General features: G+C 48.9%; 1 protein-coding gene across 1 annotated transcript in view; it reads left to right on the top strand.

Moving 5' to 3' along the window:
* Positions 1-18,368, top strand: part of FRMD4A (FERM domain containing 4A) — a 290,837-nt gene that overhangs the window by 154,710 nt on the left and 117,759 nt on the right. Inside the window, exon 4 of the mRNA XM_025043396.1 lies at positions 9,110-9,202. Within this exon, the coding sequence (XP_024899164.1) occupies positions 9,110-9,202 (93 nt within the window). The remainder of the gene's footprint in view (positions 1-9,109; positions 9,203-18,368) is intronic.

The raw sequence follows: 18,368 nt of genomic DNA, 5'->3' as shown, positions 1-18,368 counted from the left end.
GAGAGATGAGAGCAGAAATCACACATCACAGAAGGGACAGCAGGGCACCCCATGCTGTCCACTTGTCCCATCGAGGCTCTGAGCTGCCCGGTTCCCTGGGCTGGTCAGCATAGTGTGTGCACGCACGTGTGTCTGAGGCCAGGCTGGAGGACCCCGTCCCACGCCCTGGAGTGGAATTGGCGACATGGAGGGCTCTGTGGGAGGCGGTGACAAAGAGGATGTGAGCCATCTCCTGGCACCGTCCACGGCATGGCCACCCCCATGTCCTGCACCCAGTCTGGGAGGGAGGGTTCCTCCAGAGACGGTGGGAGTGGTGGGTGGGCAGCAGCTCACCCTAGCTGGCAGACAGTTCCTGCAAAAGAACCAGCAGGTGGGCCTGAGTCATGAGGGGAAACGGTGAACATCTGGGGCCCCCAGGAAATGAAGCACAGGGGCCTCCGAGGGACTGGGCAGGGGACAGAAACAAAGGGCATGGCCATGACTCAGGGCAGACTCATGGCCTGACAGCACCTGGGCCCCACAGACGTTCGCTGGTGGCCTCTTTGGTAGCCTGAACTTCTTTCCTTTTCCTGGGAAAACAGTGAAGAACAGAAGCTGCCACCAGAAGTGGTGCCTGTGGGTGTAACTAAGTCTGGGCTGGTGACCATATGTCGGTGAGCACGAGCCTGATGACATGTGCCCCTGAACAGTAGCAGAGGGTCTTTTCGTGTTTTCAGATCGTGCGGATGTGCCATGACATGTAGTGTGTGTGTGTGCATGTGAGTGATTTCTGCAGGTGCTGCACTGCATATTTTATAGGAAATGCAGAAGTTTCATCCTTTATTCCAGCCCATGGTATAGACCCTACGTATTGCCTATTTCCGCATGCAAATCAAATGAGACAAACACTTGGAAAGTTTTATAAACTGTAAAACACTGTACAAGCGGAGGGTGTTACCAGCGGCATTATGATTTCTTACGGTAGAATCTATGACTTTGAGGTCGTGTGTTGGCCGTGAGGCTTTCAGGATTAACTGCTGATGATGACAGTTTGTAGGCTCTGGAGGGGCCTGAAGAAGATACATAGAGCCAGGAAACTGGAGATTTCTCTAAGCTTCTCTCGCCCCGTGAGCTGTGTTCATTAATAAAGCGTCTGAGTCTCCAGTGCAGGACTTTATGCCCAATATTAACGATATCTGATATTGTTAACTAATCTGTGATGCTACCACGAGCTCCGCCTTCTCTTTTTTTAATTTTTAAACTTGTTTATTTTGAAATAATTAGACTTACAGGAGGGTTGCACAGGTAGTAGGGAATCAGTCTCCATGTACCCTTCACCCAGCTTCCCTTAATGCTGATATATTACAAACTACGTTAATTAACACCGATACTATATTATCATATTATTGGTACTAAACTATGGACTTCATTCCAGTGTCACCAGTTTTCCCACGAATGGCTTATTCTGTTCCAGGATTCAACAGCATGCAGCCCCTTTTATTTTTAATAAATCCGCCCTAATAAAAAGATATAGATGGTTATCTGCAGATGACCTGAATTGTGTTGATACATGCAAACAGTGACACCTTGGCAGCCTTTACAGCATTCTGAAGCAAAGGAAGAGCCTAGCATGAATTTGATCCCCAAATAATTATGTATGTGTTGTGCTACAGCTGTGGTCTTCAACCCTGGCCACACGTTGGCGTCATCTGGGACACTTAATAAAATGCCAGAGCCTGGGACCTGCCCCCACTATTGTGATTTAATTGGTCTGGGAGTGGCCCGAGCATCGAGAATTTTCTAGTATTTTTCTAATATGCATCCAAGTATGGAAACCTTGGTTCCGAAGAAAGGGGGACGTTGGAGTAAATCTCTGCTCCCTACCTCTGGATGCAAGAAGGAGAGCTGATTTCACGCACGCTTTGAGTGCCTGTGCCGGGGGCCTGCGAAGTTACAGACTCTCTCCATCCCAGACGCTCGGGAAAACCAGCAGTGTGAGAACCAGCTCAGATAAAGTTCGGTGTTCATGTTTTCATCAGTCCAGATAGTGTAGCTGAGATTCTCACTTTCAAGCACTGCCGCCCATCATTTATTTAAGAAAAGTTATTTTTACATTTCATTTTTCATAAATGTCCATTGCTATTTTAACATCAAAGTTATTGGGGCTTTTTTTCAGAGCTCATGTTTCTGATGCTATAATTTAAATCAATAAAGCCCTATTTTTAGTTATCTGATGTATTCTCAGTCATAAATTTTGTTTCCTCTATTTGAGTTTCTTTTAAAAAAAAAAAGTTTTATGAGGTATAATTAATAAACAAAGAATTGCATGTATTTAATGTGTACATTTTGACAAGTTTGGACATATGCAAGTACCCAAGTTTTAATTTTAAAAATTTTTAAGAAGTCATTGGCAGAGGATCTCATCAAAAGCTATAACTAAATTTTCAGACTATTCTGCAGAAGTAGTCAAATGGTACAAATAGATAGACTCTACAACCCCAAGTTGAAGTAATAATTAGCATAATATCTTCAAATTGAGTTTGAATTTCCTGTCATAGATTTTAAGAATTAATTGTGTGTCAGATGCTGCATATGAGTTATGCAGTTAACGAAAACCTTTAAGAAGGAAGTTGAGGGGGGAAGACAAGGAACGAGGTGAGCCATCATCGCGCATTTAGGGTGGCACCGTGAGACCGCATTTTCACACAACAGTCGAGGAAATGAGTATTTATTTCTCTTATTTAATCACAGACCCCTTTGCAGTTTGTTAAGAAGGTATGTTACCTTCCTTCCACAAAAGTTTACACGCAGAATAATTTATGCTTCAATTTTATAGGGTTCACAGATATCCTGAAACCAGAATCCTAGTTGAAGAACCAATTAAGAGTGTGGGTGTGTAGGTGTGTTTAAAAAAAAAAATGCTATGTTTCAATTAATTGAACCACTGATCGGTACTGTTGGGGGAGTCTTATTTATCTGGATAATTAAAGTCCAGTGTGCCCTCGACTGGGTCTGTAGACCCAAAGCCAGGACGGCAGGGAGAATCCTCCACTCTGTGGTGTCTTTGAGTCCTTGCGCCCCTTGACTGGAACTGTGGCTGGCATTGACCGAGCCATTTGAACAAGGTCTAGTTGATGAGCGCTCCCAGTCTCGAGCTTACCTACGATTTAAAAAAATAAAGTAGAAAAGCCGTTTTCCAGTTGCAGAAGAGACAGTGGTATCAGTTCACCGGGAAAGCAATCGCGTATTTAGGAATGGGTTTGGGATGTCCATTCATTAAGTGCCCTGAACCACGAGACCAGGGCTACCACCTCTGGGCCAGGGCTGCAACAGCAGCTTCTGGGAACGTGGCTTTACTGTTCGTTAGCATGTTGGAGGCTGGTGGACGTTATAGCAAGGAGCCGTACCTCCTCTTCAGTGACCAGAAAGGGGCTTTAGCAGAGCTAAGACAAATAGCAACAGATAGGGCAGTCTGAGGAGGCCCTAGGAGCTAGATTTTCTCCTGAGTTTCTCCTTCCAGCGTGGGTAATATGGTGGAGTTCAGGCCCTGGACTAGGGGAGCAGTGTGAATTCTCAGCGAATTGGAGGTTAAGGCAGGGATGACCATCACTCAACCGACCATAGTGATTGATCCGTGGGGCGTATTTGAAGCCGACGTTTTCGTTCCTTAACAAATGTTTGTTTCTCATTTGCTGTTAAGCACTGGAAATACAGAAATAACTACACTCCGACCCCTTACATGGCTCATATTTTTAGTTTAGGAGGTAAATAATGAGATGTAGTGTAGGGGGTGCTATAAAAGAAATTTTGGGATGGCTTTACGAGGACGAAGTGGAACCGACAGTTGCTCCATAAATAAAAAATTAAAGCTATAAATTCAATTGGATCAACTAGGCCATAATTTAGTAGTCAGGTCTCACATTTTATCTTAGTCTTTATGTGTATGACTCTCTCTGGTGTAGGTGTGTGTACTCACACACTCTCTCTCTCTCTCTCTCTCTCTCTCTCTCTCTCTCACACACACACACACACACACACACACACACACACACACACACACAAAGACCACTAGACCACTATGTGAAGGTTTCTAGCTGAATCAGTGCCCTTGAGTTGCCCTTGATGAGCACAGGTACTAAAAGCTAAACATTGTTCCATTAGAAGACCTCCATCCATGGACACCTGCAAGAATTTCATCCTCTTCCTTCGGATTTCTGTAGCAATTCATTTCCTGTGAAATCAGCTATCTACAGTGAAAACCTCTAAAAGGCACAGCGTATCATTCTCCCCTGGGGTCCGAGAATGATCAGTGCAGATAGGCTTATCACACACCTCCACCCTCCAGTGACTCTCTGTAAACCAAGCTCTCCTGACCGCCATCTCACCGAAGGTGCCAACCCTTGGACCAGAAATCTATTTGTATTATATGCAGAAGCTAAAAGCAATCTGTTAAATAAGTGCATCCAATTTCTATTGCCCGGAAGCAATTGCATATTTATTACTGACCCAATGGTTTGACCTGTTGCCACCATAAACCAAACGAGTGTTATCTTGCTCAATTTTGAAGATACTTATCAGTCAAGCAATAAAAAATACCGAGTGTCTGTTGGGGCACTTTTTATGTTTTGCTTTGTTATTAGCAAATGCATTGATGTGCATTCTCAAATGAAAAATCGATGAGAATAATGAAAACCATGCTACTGGTCCTCTCTTCGTTAAACTGTACTGAGAAAATGCTTCGTCTCTTAGTTCTCCAGTCCACCCTGACTTAAATTTAAAAAAAAAAAAAAAAAAAGATTTGAGGAAGGAACTTAATGTCAGGACCGTGAGGTGTCACGTAGGAAAATAAAGTTCTGGGACCCTTTGACACTGCCTGGTGCAGGAAATGCGACTTTGAACCCAATCCAATGAGCAGAAAATATTTTCACAGGTCCTACTGCAGCCGGAAGTGGTGGCTTCAGAGCGAGGCTTTCCAGTTTACTGGTTAATCCATCTCTTGGCATTTGCCCGGACGCTGGGCAGTTACCCTGAGGGACCTTGGATAAGTCACTTGCCGCTTCAGCCTTTCCTTTGCAAGCAGCCTTCAGTGGAAAGATTTTTACAGGCACATAAAATGCAGCCGCCTTCCTTCGCCCTGAGGTCCCAGGACTCCAGGTGTGGGGAAGCCCACCTCTCTGTGCCAGCCCTCATGACCTGGGCTGGGGGAGCGCACGTGGGGGAAGGAGAGGAAGGAAATTCATTTTTCCTCGGAGACTAGTCTATTCAGGGGAGATTCTGGCCTCATTGTTCTGTCTGCTTCCCGACCATTTTCTTACTTTCCTATCGTTTCATTGCCCGAGAAATGCTAAACCAATATATGGCTGGGAACAAAGGGATTTCCAGTTAAATAAATTCATCGCTAACATGCCATTCTTTAAAAAGAAAAACCTATTCTGGGGAATAAAATTATCTACAGAGGGAATCCACCCTGTATTTGTCCTCTGTTAACATAGATAAAAAAGAAGGGGCCGTGAGCAACCCCAACGGAGTGGTGGCCAAGTGACACCTATGCCAGTGTCTCTTAAGGCAAAATGTCCCCACTTCAAGGTTCCTCATCAAGTGAATCATGCCCCTCAGAGACCAAGCCGAATTCCCAGCAGTCTGCACGGTCAGTAATGTGCCATTGGGGGTGGAGTGAGGGTTTATCCTGTGAGGATTATGAAACGGTGGTTCCCGCCAGACCGTTTATCAAGAACTGTTATAAGTAAAAAGATTACAATTTCAGTCTACGTGGTCATTAGATGGGTTGCTGTTCTGAGTTTTCTTAGATTCTGTATTTATTTGGCATCCACTAATTACAGTGCCAAACTAACAGCTAGAGTTGTTTACATCTCCGCTGCTGTCCAGAGCCCATACTCCGAATCTGAACCACTCCCTTTATCTAATCCTCATTCACCAAGCCAATTCAGCCCTGCCCGAAGTCAACCCAGGGCCACGTACTGGGCAGCTAGGGTCAGCCCCTATGCCCCTAAGCTTGGCAGAATTATTCAGACTAGCCAGTCCTAAGCTGTCTCCCCTGCCCTGTCTTGCCTTTCCCACGGAAACCCCAATAAAGGCTCTGGCCTCTGCCTCCTCATTTCTTTTCTGCCTCATGATCAGCTCAGCACGGGCGCCCCCCCTGTGGCCCCACCTGGCATGGCGTGCCGCTCATTTCTAGGGGAACCGTGAAGAACGTGAAGCTTTTCTTTCCGCGGCATTGACTTCTCCCTGTGGTCACTCAGTCGCCTTTATGAATTAAGATCCGGCACAGATCAATTGCTTTTGGAGGCAGCCATCCAATCAGTGATTACCAGCTTTTGAGCACCTAATATTTGCCAGGCATTGTACTAAGTTCCGGGATGATTTTCGTAAATGTTGAAAACTTACAAATTAGTCGGAGAGACAGGTCATATTTTTGTCAGATAACTCATCGTGCACGACCGCACCACAAATGCCTTGCCGATGACACAAACCAGGAGCTCTGGAGAAGCTTGAAAGGAAGCCCAGCCTTAGGCAATCAAGGGAGACTTCACTGAACTCAGCCCTCAACGATGGCTAGCGTTCACATAAAGAGGACGGAGAGCCTGTTCCACTTAGCACCGGTGTGATCAAAGTCGCCATACAGAGCATCCATGTGGCATGTGTGCGGGAGGCTGAGCATACGGAGAAGATCCTGGGAGATTTGGGACATGTTCGGAGCAGAAAGAGAGTGGCTAGATCTTCTTATTCCCTGATAATTAGGTCTCACATTTGTCTGAACACCTTCTAGCTGATCAGACACACATATACACACACATACACATTTACTTCATGATGTAGACCTCTCTGTATTTTTCATATGTAAAAAGTCTGAAAAAGAATGGGGAAAAAGAATTTGTAAACAGAGTAAGTTCCGTGGGAGGCAGGAGATGCAGCAGCAGAGGTATGCCCCGGACGGGTCCCGTGAGGGTCCGTTCCGAGGCTGGGTGTGGCGTGGGGGGGTGTGCATTGGGAAGGCTTTTCCACAGGAGGCACGGGAGATCTGGGCCTGGAAGGATGGTCGACTCTGCTGGGTGATGAAGATGAGGAAGGGCATTCTAGGCAGGAGGAACGACATAAGCTTGGGCACAGAGGTCAGTGTTTCCAGTATGACCACAGACAAAGTTGGCACCCAGGCCTTCTCTCAGAATCCGTTTCTAGCTGGACGGGGACTTATCCCACCTTTATGGAATAAGTTAGTCCAGTCATTTTACTTAGAAAACATTTTTTTCTGTTATTTCTTACCCTTACTATATTCAGAGAAGAGTAACCCAAAGGTGAAAAATAAAGTTTAGAGAAAAAAAAATTTATTTCCAGATGGAGATTCTTGGAGGAAAAAGAAGCCAATCCAAATCATCCCTAGGCCACAGGTGTGGGCTTAATTGAAAGAGAGAATCTTTTTTCTTTTTCTTGTGCAAAAGGTACAGTTTGAATGAAGTCTTAGAATGAAGATGGAAGCCTCTAGCATGTTTTCTTTCATTTTTTCAGAGGCAAGCATGTGCTTGGAGAAGCAAAGATTGTAATAGAATGAGGCAGACAGCTCTTGCTTCTCATTCTCTGCAGAATAAGTGCCAGCCTTCCACATGTGTCCGTGCATTGTAAACCTCAGTGTCACACAGCATGGGACATCCCTGCCCCTCTGTTGCCTCATCCCTTTCTAGTCATGTGACACTAAGGTGCTAGGTTTCTCTCCACTTCAGGGCCTTTGCACGTGCTGGCCCTTCTGCTTAGAAAATCCCCCTTCCTCTTTGCTGAGGTAACTCCTGTAATTCTTCAGATCTCACTCAAAACAGCTTCTCGGACCCCCAGTCAAGATCAGGTCCTTACATGTTCTCGTAACTCACAGCCCTAATACTATTCGTATTTATGTAATTAACTGTAGACATAGTGGTCGAGTGTCTCCTTACAAGCATACACGCTTGAGGAGGAAAGGGACCGTGTCTGTTTTGCTGCCTGCTGCATCTCCACACTCTTTTTCAGAGGTGTTCAGCTGACATGTATGAAAGGAAAGGAGAGATGGAGGGAGGGAGGGAAGGAAGAAATGCACAAGTCACTCCATTTGTATATCATCAAGTATCTCTGTGGTTCACTGTTTAAAATAGCTTTAATGAGGTGTAGCTGATATACAATAAACTACACATATTAAAGTGTACAACTGGATAAGTTTTGACATGTCCGCACCCATGAAACGATCACCACCAACAAGATAATGAACATACTCATCATTCTCCTAAAGTTTTCTCTGCCCACCCCTGAACCCCTCCCTTTCACCCCCACCCCAGGCAACTACTGATCTGTTTTCTGTGACTATAGATTAGTTTGTACTTTCCAGAGTTTTATATTAATGGAATCATACAATCTGTACTCTTTTTTGTCTGACTTATTTCGACATCATTACTTTGAGACTCATGTACATTGCTGTGTATATCAGTAGTTCATTGTCTTTATTGCTGCATAGTATTCCATTATATAATTATATCACAATTTGTTTATACATTCCCCTTGCTGATAAACATTTGCGTTGTTCCAAGTTTCAAGCCATGAAAAATAAAGTCTCTGAACATCTGTGTGTAAAAACCTTTGCATGGCCATATGCTTCCATTTCTCTTGGGTAAATACCTAGGAGAAGCATGGCTGGGTCGTATGGTAGATGTAAGTTTAATTTTTTTAAGAAACTATGATTGGTTTTTCAACCCATCTGCTTCCAGAAAGATGTTGGGAAGATTGCTAACATGTTTCTAAAGTGTGTTGTGAGTCCTTCAGGAGACAGGCAGGTGAGAGTGTGGTGGGGTGGCGTTTTAGGACGAGGGAGAGGGAGGGAGAGAGAGGGAGAATGATTACATTTTCAGTGCAGTCTAGGAAAAGGGCCGAGGGCCTCCAACCCCTGACTCTGAGTGTCACTCTCCTCCCTCGTGTCACACAGCATCGTTCCCCAGATCATCCCTCTTGAGTTCTTCAAATGTCGAAAGCTTAATGGTGAGGGAAAGGTCCACGTCTGTCTGCGATCCGGCCCATATATATATATATTACACCTTCGTCACAAGAAAATCTGCAAATTCCAAAGCCATAACCAGTTTGTCTCTATTTTCTGCAGGGGACACTTAAACTGGCTTCAACTAGATCGAAGAGTATTGGAACACGACTTCCCCAAAAAGTCAGGACCAGTGGTTTTATACTTCTGTGTCAGGTACGTACGTGCGGTGTCCCCGCTTTTGCCTTTTTTTTGTTTTTTTTTTCAGAAGTGTCTGGGAGGGCAGAGTAATTAAATGAAAGGGGACTCAAGTTTGCCTTGGTTTACTGCGAGGTGCCTAGCTACGTGGTGTAGCAGCTGCAAACGTGGGGTGTGAGTGTATAAGACGTGTCAACGTGTGGACACGGACTCACATGTCTGTGCTCTTACGAAGGATGCTTGTGCGGAATGAAGATCAGAGCCCTTAATTTTACTTTTTCTCGGGGGGAAGGGGCGGGGAGTAGCATATATCTCAGACTAAAGTGAATTTCTTACAATAATAGAAACACTTGGGTTCTGTTTTGATGGCCGTTTGAGGCTACATACCAATAGTTGGTGTATTCTTTCCGTCTGTCGCAAGTGCCACTTGGCCTCTCGAAACTTGCCTATTTCATCCCAAATAAAAATAGTCAAACCCCAGCAGTAAACCACAGATCCGTGTATTTCCCAGGGAGGGAAGATGTGGCATAATAAAATATCAGAGACAATGGGCATTTTCTGTTCCTTAATCTATTATAGGAAGTTTTATTTTGTGACTGAAAAGAACGGGATTTGCTTCTAGTAGTTAATGTTTGCAACAATCTAAGGAAGTTGACTGGACTTACCATGTTGGTTTGCAGAAGTTTGTGTGAAGCCAGAGAGGTTCGTGTCTTGGGTTCGGGGGCAAAGTACAAGTTGTAGCAAAGCCAGGATCTGAGCTTCCAGTCAGTGGGGCCACCAGGTCGTTTCTGTCCAGAACCTTCATCACAACACAGTTGCAGAGGCGTTTAGCTCAAAGGCCTCAGTCTTCCAATGGATGCTACCGTTACACCCAGTGCATAGACCCAGCTCTTTTAAAAGATCTGAACCGAAGTTCAAGGGCAGGACACACGTGATTTACAATTCAATTCTTCCTGAAGAGCACGGCCAGGAAGGCAGTTTTAGACGTAGCCATCCTGATGCCGCAGGAGGCGTTAGAAGGGCCTAAGATCAGAGTCAAGGGCCCCATTTAACAGCCAGGCGTACGCATCTTTACCACAGCTGGCAGAGTGAACTTAAACTTGCATTTAACAACTTTGTGATTTGTTTAACAGCTGCGAACATGTCAGAGCTCATCGTAGCCATTTTCATTACTGATGGGCGTGATGTCAATGTTGTGTTCTCTTTAATGGTGTCTGCATTTTCTCAGATCAGTGGCAAAGTAACCCTGTGGAGCAAAGAGTAACCTGTCGTGGAAGGTGGCCGAGCACACTTGCTGTGCGTTAGGCTGATCCCTTCTTCCTGGGGCTTTTCAACAACATTAACCAAGAAGAGCAAATACAGGGCCGATTGCATGTCACGTCCCTTTTCCAGGCGCCTGTGATGAGCCGAGTTGCTTGTGGGTTGGGGGAGCCGGGCCTCGGAGGAAAGCTTGGGGCGCCATGAGATTGCCAGTTGAAGTGTTTGTCACTGAGAATATGTAGACGGCTCCAGATCATTCCAAGCCGACTTCTGTCTGTGAAAGCACTCACACAGAGGGAGCTGCAGAAGGGACCGGGAACGGGGTGACCAAAGACCCAGCGACGCTTCTGCTGTCGGCCTTCTTCTTTTCTCATCGACCGCAGGAGGGGCCGCACAGGACGCTCCTTGGGGAAAGGTCTCCAAATATGCATTTAGGGAACGCCGCCTGGCAGAGATCGGCCACAGGCAGAGCTCCTCCCTCCCTCGCCCTGTCGCAAAAGCGGGTCTTTCCGGAGAGACTCGGGCTCCTATTTCCAGTTTCCTGAGTCCTTCAAACTCAGCAGGTCCAAAGCCACATCCATCATCTTCCCTCCCAACCTTCTGTGGTCCCCTCCGATCTGTGGCGTTATGCTCTCCTCCGCCATCTGGGCTTTCAGTCTTGAAGTGTCTCTTCTTCCTCAGATTCTTATGTGCGTTAGTTCTTAGCTGCTGCTTCCAGAATTGCTCCCTGCCCTCACCTCATCCTCTGTCACTTGAACTATTGCAACCGCCTCCCAGGGTGGGTGTCACCTGGGCGCTGGCCACAGAGGACCCTGGCTTCTAGAACCCCCATGACCCTGAGTCCCACTGTCCAGCTAGCTGAGCAGCACAGGAGCAAAACACCAATAGTTTGTTTTTTCCGGGAGCAGGGACAGATTCTCCCACCGAGGAGAATTCTGCATTTTTACCTTGGTTTTCAGCATGAGAAGAATTCCCAACTTAGAACGCGATGCCTTTCTAGGGATGCCCAAGGCCATTTTCTCCAGGGGAGCAGTGCAGGCCTAGAATGTGCTGGAGTCCGCATAGGGGCGCCCCCTGTCCAGCTGGGCGCTGTCCCCGTGCGCAGGTGCTGACCTCTCTCCGAGAGCGGCCAGCCCAGCGTCCGTCGCTCGCGCGTACCTGGACGCGGCCCGATGCTGCAGGCCCTCAGAGCTGTCCTGCCTAAACACCTGTGTGTTATATCTATTTATCACGGGGACAGTTTGGTCTCTGTGGAAAAGGAGAATAAAATTACCGGATAAAGGAGACCGTGGAAAAGGACTGCCTTAAGCCACGTTTTTGGAAATTCGAGCGGAAGGACCCACCCTGTGTCACGGAAGATCTGAGTTTGGGCCGTCGTCCCAGCGTGATCTGTCATTTGACATTGATATAGTCTTTCTCTGTAAGGCACATCCAAAGATAAAACATGCGTGGGAGCGAGGGAAGAGTTAGTGCCTCTATTCAACTGAGCAGGAAAAAGACCCCAATATATTAAATAACGTGAATTTGAACTTGGAGAATTCTTCAGCCTCGAAGCCAGAGCAAGTCTTTTTAATGAGTGTGTTCTCCTCGAAGGGTCTCAGGCTGGTGTGACACCCCAGGACATTCTCACCATGGCAAGAGAGGGGACTGAGAGCCCACCCCCATTGTCCCATGCTTTAGCCTAAAAGGGACCTGCTCTTGCCAACCCATCAGTCAGATCACCAGGAATGATCACCGTGGCTTCTGGGTCTTAATAATTACCCAAAAAAGAAAAAGGTCGGAGGAAAGGAAACTGTCCTTCATTCAGGGTGGTCGTTAACCTTCACGACAGTCCTGAAGCAGGTATTGCTTTTCCTAATTAAAGGTAAGGAGCTGGGGGTCCAGTGGTCAGGCGGATTCTCCCCACAGCATGACTAAATAAGTTGCGGCATCTGTTCAGTTAGATCTGACCGCGCGCACCATGCTGCCTGCCTCTCACAGTGAAAAGCAACACTACGATTGCTCATCAGAGACTGCCCTGGTCGCTCCCTTTGCAGGCAGGGCCAGCGGCGCCCGAGTCAAAATCCATGACCTTGGCTCATCTCGCATCCCACTCTGGGCCGCGTCTGCAGAGCCGGCGTCCGTCCGTCTGCAGAGATGGTGTTAAAGACGGGAGCCAGGCTGGAGGTTCCTATTCCAGTAGTACCTGCTGAGACACCATTGGCAGAGCGCCCCCTGCAGGCGAACCCACAGTCGCAAAGCTTGGCGGCCTTTTGCAAAGTCCACATTGAGTGGAGGGGCATCCTGTCAGCCTTGCCTGTTGTCATCTCTTGGCCACTTCAGCCCAAACCTAGCTCTGCACGATCGCAACCACTCCCTTAACCTGGACCTCACCTCAGACGTGTGTGCGCGCGCACACACACACACACGCAGTTACACACGTAGGGTTGGGTCAATCCAGTTAGACACTTACTTGTACTCCTGAGCTGCTGAGTGTGGTCAGGGGGAAGTCGCACACAACTGCGGGTTGGTGCGTGGTTGACCGTGACATCTGTCACAGAGATCCTCAGTTTTTCTGGCCGGTCCTGTCCACGTGCCTGCTCGTGGTCTCTTCATGCCCACAGCGGCACCCTTTTCTTCCCACTGCAGACTCTGCACCGGAAGCTCACGCCCTCTGCTCCAAGGAGGTTCCATGGCTTCTGATTTTGCAGAGAAAACAAAAGCTCGCCCGAGTGAGTTCCATCAACCTCCTGCTCCTTTACCCGCAGACGTAATTGTATCTGCCTCATCTTCGTGGCCTTCTGACCCGCGTGCGTGCACACACACACTCACACACACACACACTCACACTCACACGCTCTCACTCACTCTCACACTGAGTCTCAAATTTACACACACACTCACCCTCACACACTCACACTCACACACACACACTCACAAACACTCACACTCTCACACTCACACACTCACACTCACACATATACACTCACACACTCTCACACTCACACACTCACACACACACACACACTCTCACTCTCACACTCTCATTCAGTCTCAAATTCACACACACACTCACCCTCACTCTCACACTCACACACACACTCACATATATACACTCACACACACTCACACACTCATACACTCACACTCCTCACTCACACACACACTCACACACTCACATTCACACACACCCTCACACTCACACACTCACACACTCTCACACGCACTCTCATTCTCACACTCAGTCTCACACTCAGTCTCAAATTCACACACACCCTCACACTCTCTCACTCACACTCACACACTCACACACTCTCACTCTCACACTCTCACTCCCACACTCACTCCCACACCCTGTCTCAAATTCACACACACCCTCACACTCACTCACACTCACACACTCACACACACACACACACTCTCACACTCCTCACACACACACTCTCACTCTCACTCTCACACTCACACACACACTCTCACACTCACTCACACTCACATACATTCACTCTCACATATATACACTCACACGCACACACACACACACACTCTCACACTCCTCACACACACACTCTCACTCTCTCACTCTCACACTCACACACACACACTCTCACACTCACTCACACACACACACACTCTCACACACTCACATTCACACACACTCTCACAGACACACACTCTCACAGACACACACACACAGGAAGAGGGGCCGTATCCCATCCAGGCCAGCGGGTCCACGCGTCCTCCGGTTCCAGCCCCTCGACCACCGCGGAGAGCTCATCCCCTCACGTCTCCTCTCTGCTTTTCTCTGTCTCCAGCGGCTGCGTCTCCGTGGACTCCAGCCCTCCACGGGCACAGCGCTCCCACCCTAACAGAGGAAAACGCCCCCCCGACCTGCATCTTCCCCCAGCTGCCGCCCTCTGCTCCCCGTTCGGTGCACAGCTGGTTCCGAACATGGGTCTGCACTTGCACTTGCTGCCTTCCTTCCCGCATCCCAGCTTCCGTCCCATCACCCCACGGTCACTCGAAGTCCTGGGCCCCAAATTCCACAGGCACTTCTCAGCCCTCCTCTGCCCGAATCAAATGACGCCATCAGCTTTCTGCCCCCAAACTTACTCATCTTCCTGTGGCGCTTCCTCGACACCACCGCTCATCCAGCCCCCAAGCCAGCAACTTGGGTGTCAACCTTGACATCACATGTTCCCTCCCACCTGGTCCCTTCTCTGTCCTCAGTCACTAATTCTTGTTATTTCTGCGTGTTAAGTAGCTCTCCTACCCATCCCTTGCTCTCCACACCCCCCGCCCCCCGTGGCTGTAATTAGGGTCTTCACAAACCTCTCCTGGTCGTGAAAGTTCTTTGGTCGTCTCTGCTTCTGGTCTTGTTGGCCCCTGGCAGTCTCTCCTGTTTTACCCCTGAGCATCTTTCTAGCATCTTCCTCTGTTCCCCTACTTGTAATTTTTCTGGCTTCTCATTGTCACACTAAGGACATCCCTGGCATGCCCTGTGTGACGTGACTTCGGCGTGCCTCTCCATCCTCGCCTTCTCCACCCCCCTCCCTCTCACACACGTACTTTACAATCAGCCCAGTAGCCACTGGCTGACCGAGGTCCCTTTCAGTGAAAGACCGTCGTTCAGTGCCAGGGTCCAGCTCCCCAAGTTGGAGGACAGTGACTGCGAGAGTGTTCACCAAACAGGCCTAAGAAATAAGTCAAGAAAAAATAGAAGGAAAATTTGCCAACCCACCGAAGGAAGACCTTCTGTCTTTTTATAGACACAAGTTTGTGCTCAGAATGATTCTCCCATGTCTGGGCTGTTCTTTTAGTTGTGTACCCTCTGGCCACGTGTCCCTGGAGCTCTGGTCATTTGCACTGTTTATAGGAAGATAAATAGAGAGGAGATTTGTCTCCTCAAACGTAGACGTTCACAAACAATAAACTGAAGTGGGCCACAGGGAAAAAGGAAGAGAGGAGATGCCAGGAGAGGGGATTTTACAGCCAAGTTCACCACCTGACTGTGGTGTCTTTCCTGGCCGGTGAGGACACCGATTGCTTTTCGCTGTCACTCACAGGAACCGTGCTGGCATGGATCTCAAACGAGGTGCCTGCTCACCAGAACTCGCTAGATCTCACCTAGGTGTCTCAGTTAAGACTTTGGCGCCGGTGAAATTCTAATCATCACAGATCTGGCTGCAGACACTCAGAGCAGTCCCAATTATACTTCTCATTACGATCGCCCCTTGTTGCTACCAAAAAGTCAGCCTTCCGGTGTGACATTCGTGCTCATTATGAAATGAAATCGCTGGTCCGTTTAATTAACACTTGCTGTAAATACTCAGTGATTCCCAAGTGCCAAAAGGCAGATGTGAGGGGCCAGAGGAAGGAGCCCGGCCGATGTCATCCGGCTGGACGGTGTCAAGTCTGCAGCAGTCTGAGGCTTCCCTAAGTCAGAGGCTTCGGGGCCTCTTGAGTATTTAATGTGTGCAAACACGTAGCGACGTAGCACCTATTTATTCCTGCGTCAGAGAGTGTGATAAAATATTCTCGGGTCGAGATCACCTGGGCCAGGTTGGGTGTGACATCGGTCATGGAACCCCAGGAACACTCTTGGCCCAGGTGTGCCCTCGGGCTGGAGCACCATTCCTTTCGATGCAGAAAGAAGCTCTAAGATTCAGTCCTACTTGATCTGCTAAAGAACACGTCTTAAAGTATAGGTTTTATTAGGATTCATGTGTGGATCCACAGATCACGAGATGGCTGCCATTGAAAAGACGGTTTGCTTCTTGTAGTTTCTAAGAGGACGGGGTGCCAGGCCAGGCAGGGCCGCCTGGGGGTGCACCAGCCTCTGTCAGGTGGCACAGTGACGGGAAACGGTGGCCAGGAGCTTGTATCGTGGTTTCTGCAGGAAGGACTGGGGAAGGCAGGGCAGCCTCTTAGGATTGCTTACTTTGTGTCATTTCGGCAGGCTCTGGGGCACAGCGACTGTCCCCGAGTCATCTGGTGCCTGGCCCTCGGGTGACCGGGGCAGGCGGACCACAACCCAGGTTGTAGGAGCCCACAGAGGAGACAGGCAGGGCGTTGGGGCTCACAGGTGCCTCCTTCACTGTCTCTAGGAGTTAGTGGTGCCGGGAGGACAGGGTCATCCAGTCCACTGATGTCAGGGCGCCAGAAACCCATGGTCGGCGCAGAACCGGCCTCGGAATTGTCCGTGCAGACCCTCAGGATCCACGAGGAGTCATTCGTTTCCTCGGGTTTACCCAGAGACCCTGCGTTTCCTCTGTGAACCTGGTCTTGGAGGAAGCCCTGCCTTGGTAGTTAAGGAAATGCAACATCGCCACCTGCTGCCGAAAAAGGGGGACCTTAGACGGGGCTCTCAGGAAAATCGAAAAGAATGGAACTGGTTTAAAAAAAAAAAGAAAATCTCAACCTCGACCCCAGACCCATCCCTCGTCCCCAATCCCCTCCCCACCCCCCGCCACGTCCGTGTTCACAGGCGTGTCCTCTCCCAGGTGCACTGGGCCTCGGTGTGTGAACGGAGCTGCCCGGGGTCCGTTTGTCTCAAGGCCTTTTTGACTCACCGGTTCCCTCGCACAGATGGAGAGTCCAGGTTCAGTAAAGTGCCAAAAAAAAGAAGAAAAAGAAAATCTCAACCTCGACCCCAGATTCGACCCCCGCCCCGCCACGTCCGTGTTCACAGGTGTGTCCTCTCCCAGGTGCGCTGGGCCTCGGTGTGTGAACGGAGCTGCCCGGGGTCCGTTTGTCTCAAGGCCTTTTTGACTCACCGGTTCCCTCGCACAGATGGAGAGTCCAGGTTCAGTAAAGTGCCCAGGGTCACAGAATAATAGTCCGACAGGGTTTTCCAGGCTGTTTGTTGGTGGTGAAGGTTCACAGGAAGCTGCTTTCCAGTTTCCGTGGAGACGAGATGATTTCGTCCCTCCTGTCAGAATGTGCTCGTTGTTTCCTCTGCCTTCCTGCCTCTCAGACAGCCAGGGAACACAGGACTCGGGGAAGTGAATGCTGTCGCCAAAAAAAACAAACGCGAAAACAAAAACAACTGCCATCTCATCTCAGTTTTCCGTTATTAGAGAGGGAATTAGTATGGTTCCTTAATAGGCTGCTGAGAAAATTCGTTATCAGAGAGACAGAACGTCTTCACTGCTTAATTCTCAAGAATTAAAACGAATGCGAGAAAGACATAAGGCGTTGCTTGGAAAATTCATTTACTCCGGCCCCAACAGATGTAGACTCAAAGTTATTACAGTTCAGGCCGCTCACTGTCAAACGCAAGAAGCCTCCGCTGTGCTTCTGGCGTCAGGAGCCAGGGTGGGCAGCAGCTCTGTTTGACCAACTTCCCGTGTAAGAATGAGGGAGAGGGGAAGAGGGGCCGAGGGGCCGAGGGGCCGGGGGGCGAGGCCTGAACGTGGCATGTGAGACCCCCTAACCTGGGCTTTCTTGACGTCTGGGAAATCACCTCTTTCCCCTGCCTCCTGCGCTGCCTTCCCTGCCCAGGTCACTGTCCCATAAGGAATTCTCACCACCGGTGAGTGGAGAGAACAGTCGAAAATCAGAGTTTCGTTTGCAGACGTGCCGTAAGCTCACGTTTGTGCCAGGCACTGCGTACGGGCCAGAGATGTGAAAATGAATCGGATTTCGGCCCAGCCCTGAAGGAGTTGGCAGCCTAGAAGGAGCCGTTCCAGGGAACAGACAGGACCACGGGGACAGCACGGAGGGTTGTTTGGGGGTGACAGGAATAGCCCAAACAGGGACGCAGAGCGAGCATCCTCTGCAGCAGGACACGCCTGCAAGTCGCCCAGCCCTCGGGCATCCTTCCGAGCACCCAGACTGGGATCGGAGGCTTGGTCACCCTCTCCTCCTGCCCTCCCCTCCCCTCCCCTCCCCTCCTCGCCCTTCCTTTCTCTTCCCTTCCCTGGGTCTCTCCCTCAACTTCCTC

Source organism: Pteropus alecto, unplaced genomic scaffold, assembly GCF_000325575.1.
Source record: "Pteropus alecto unplaced genomic scaffold, ASM32557v1 scaffold11, whole genome shotgun sequence".
NCBI lineage: Eukaryota > Metazoa > Chordata > Mammalia > Chiroptera > Pteropodidae > Pteropus > Pteropus alecto.
This window is presented reverse-complemented; position numbering and strand designations above follow the sequence as displayed.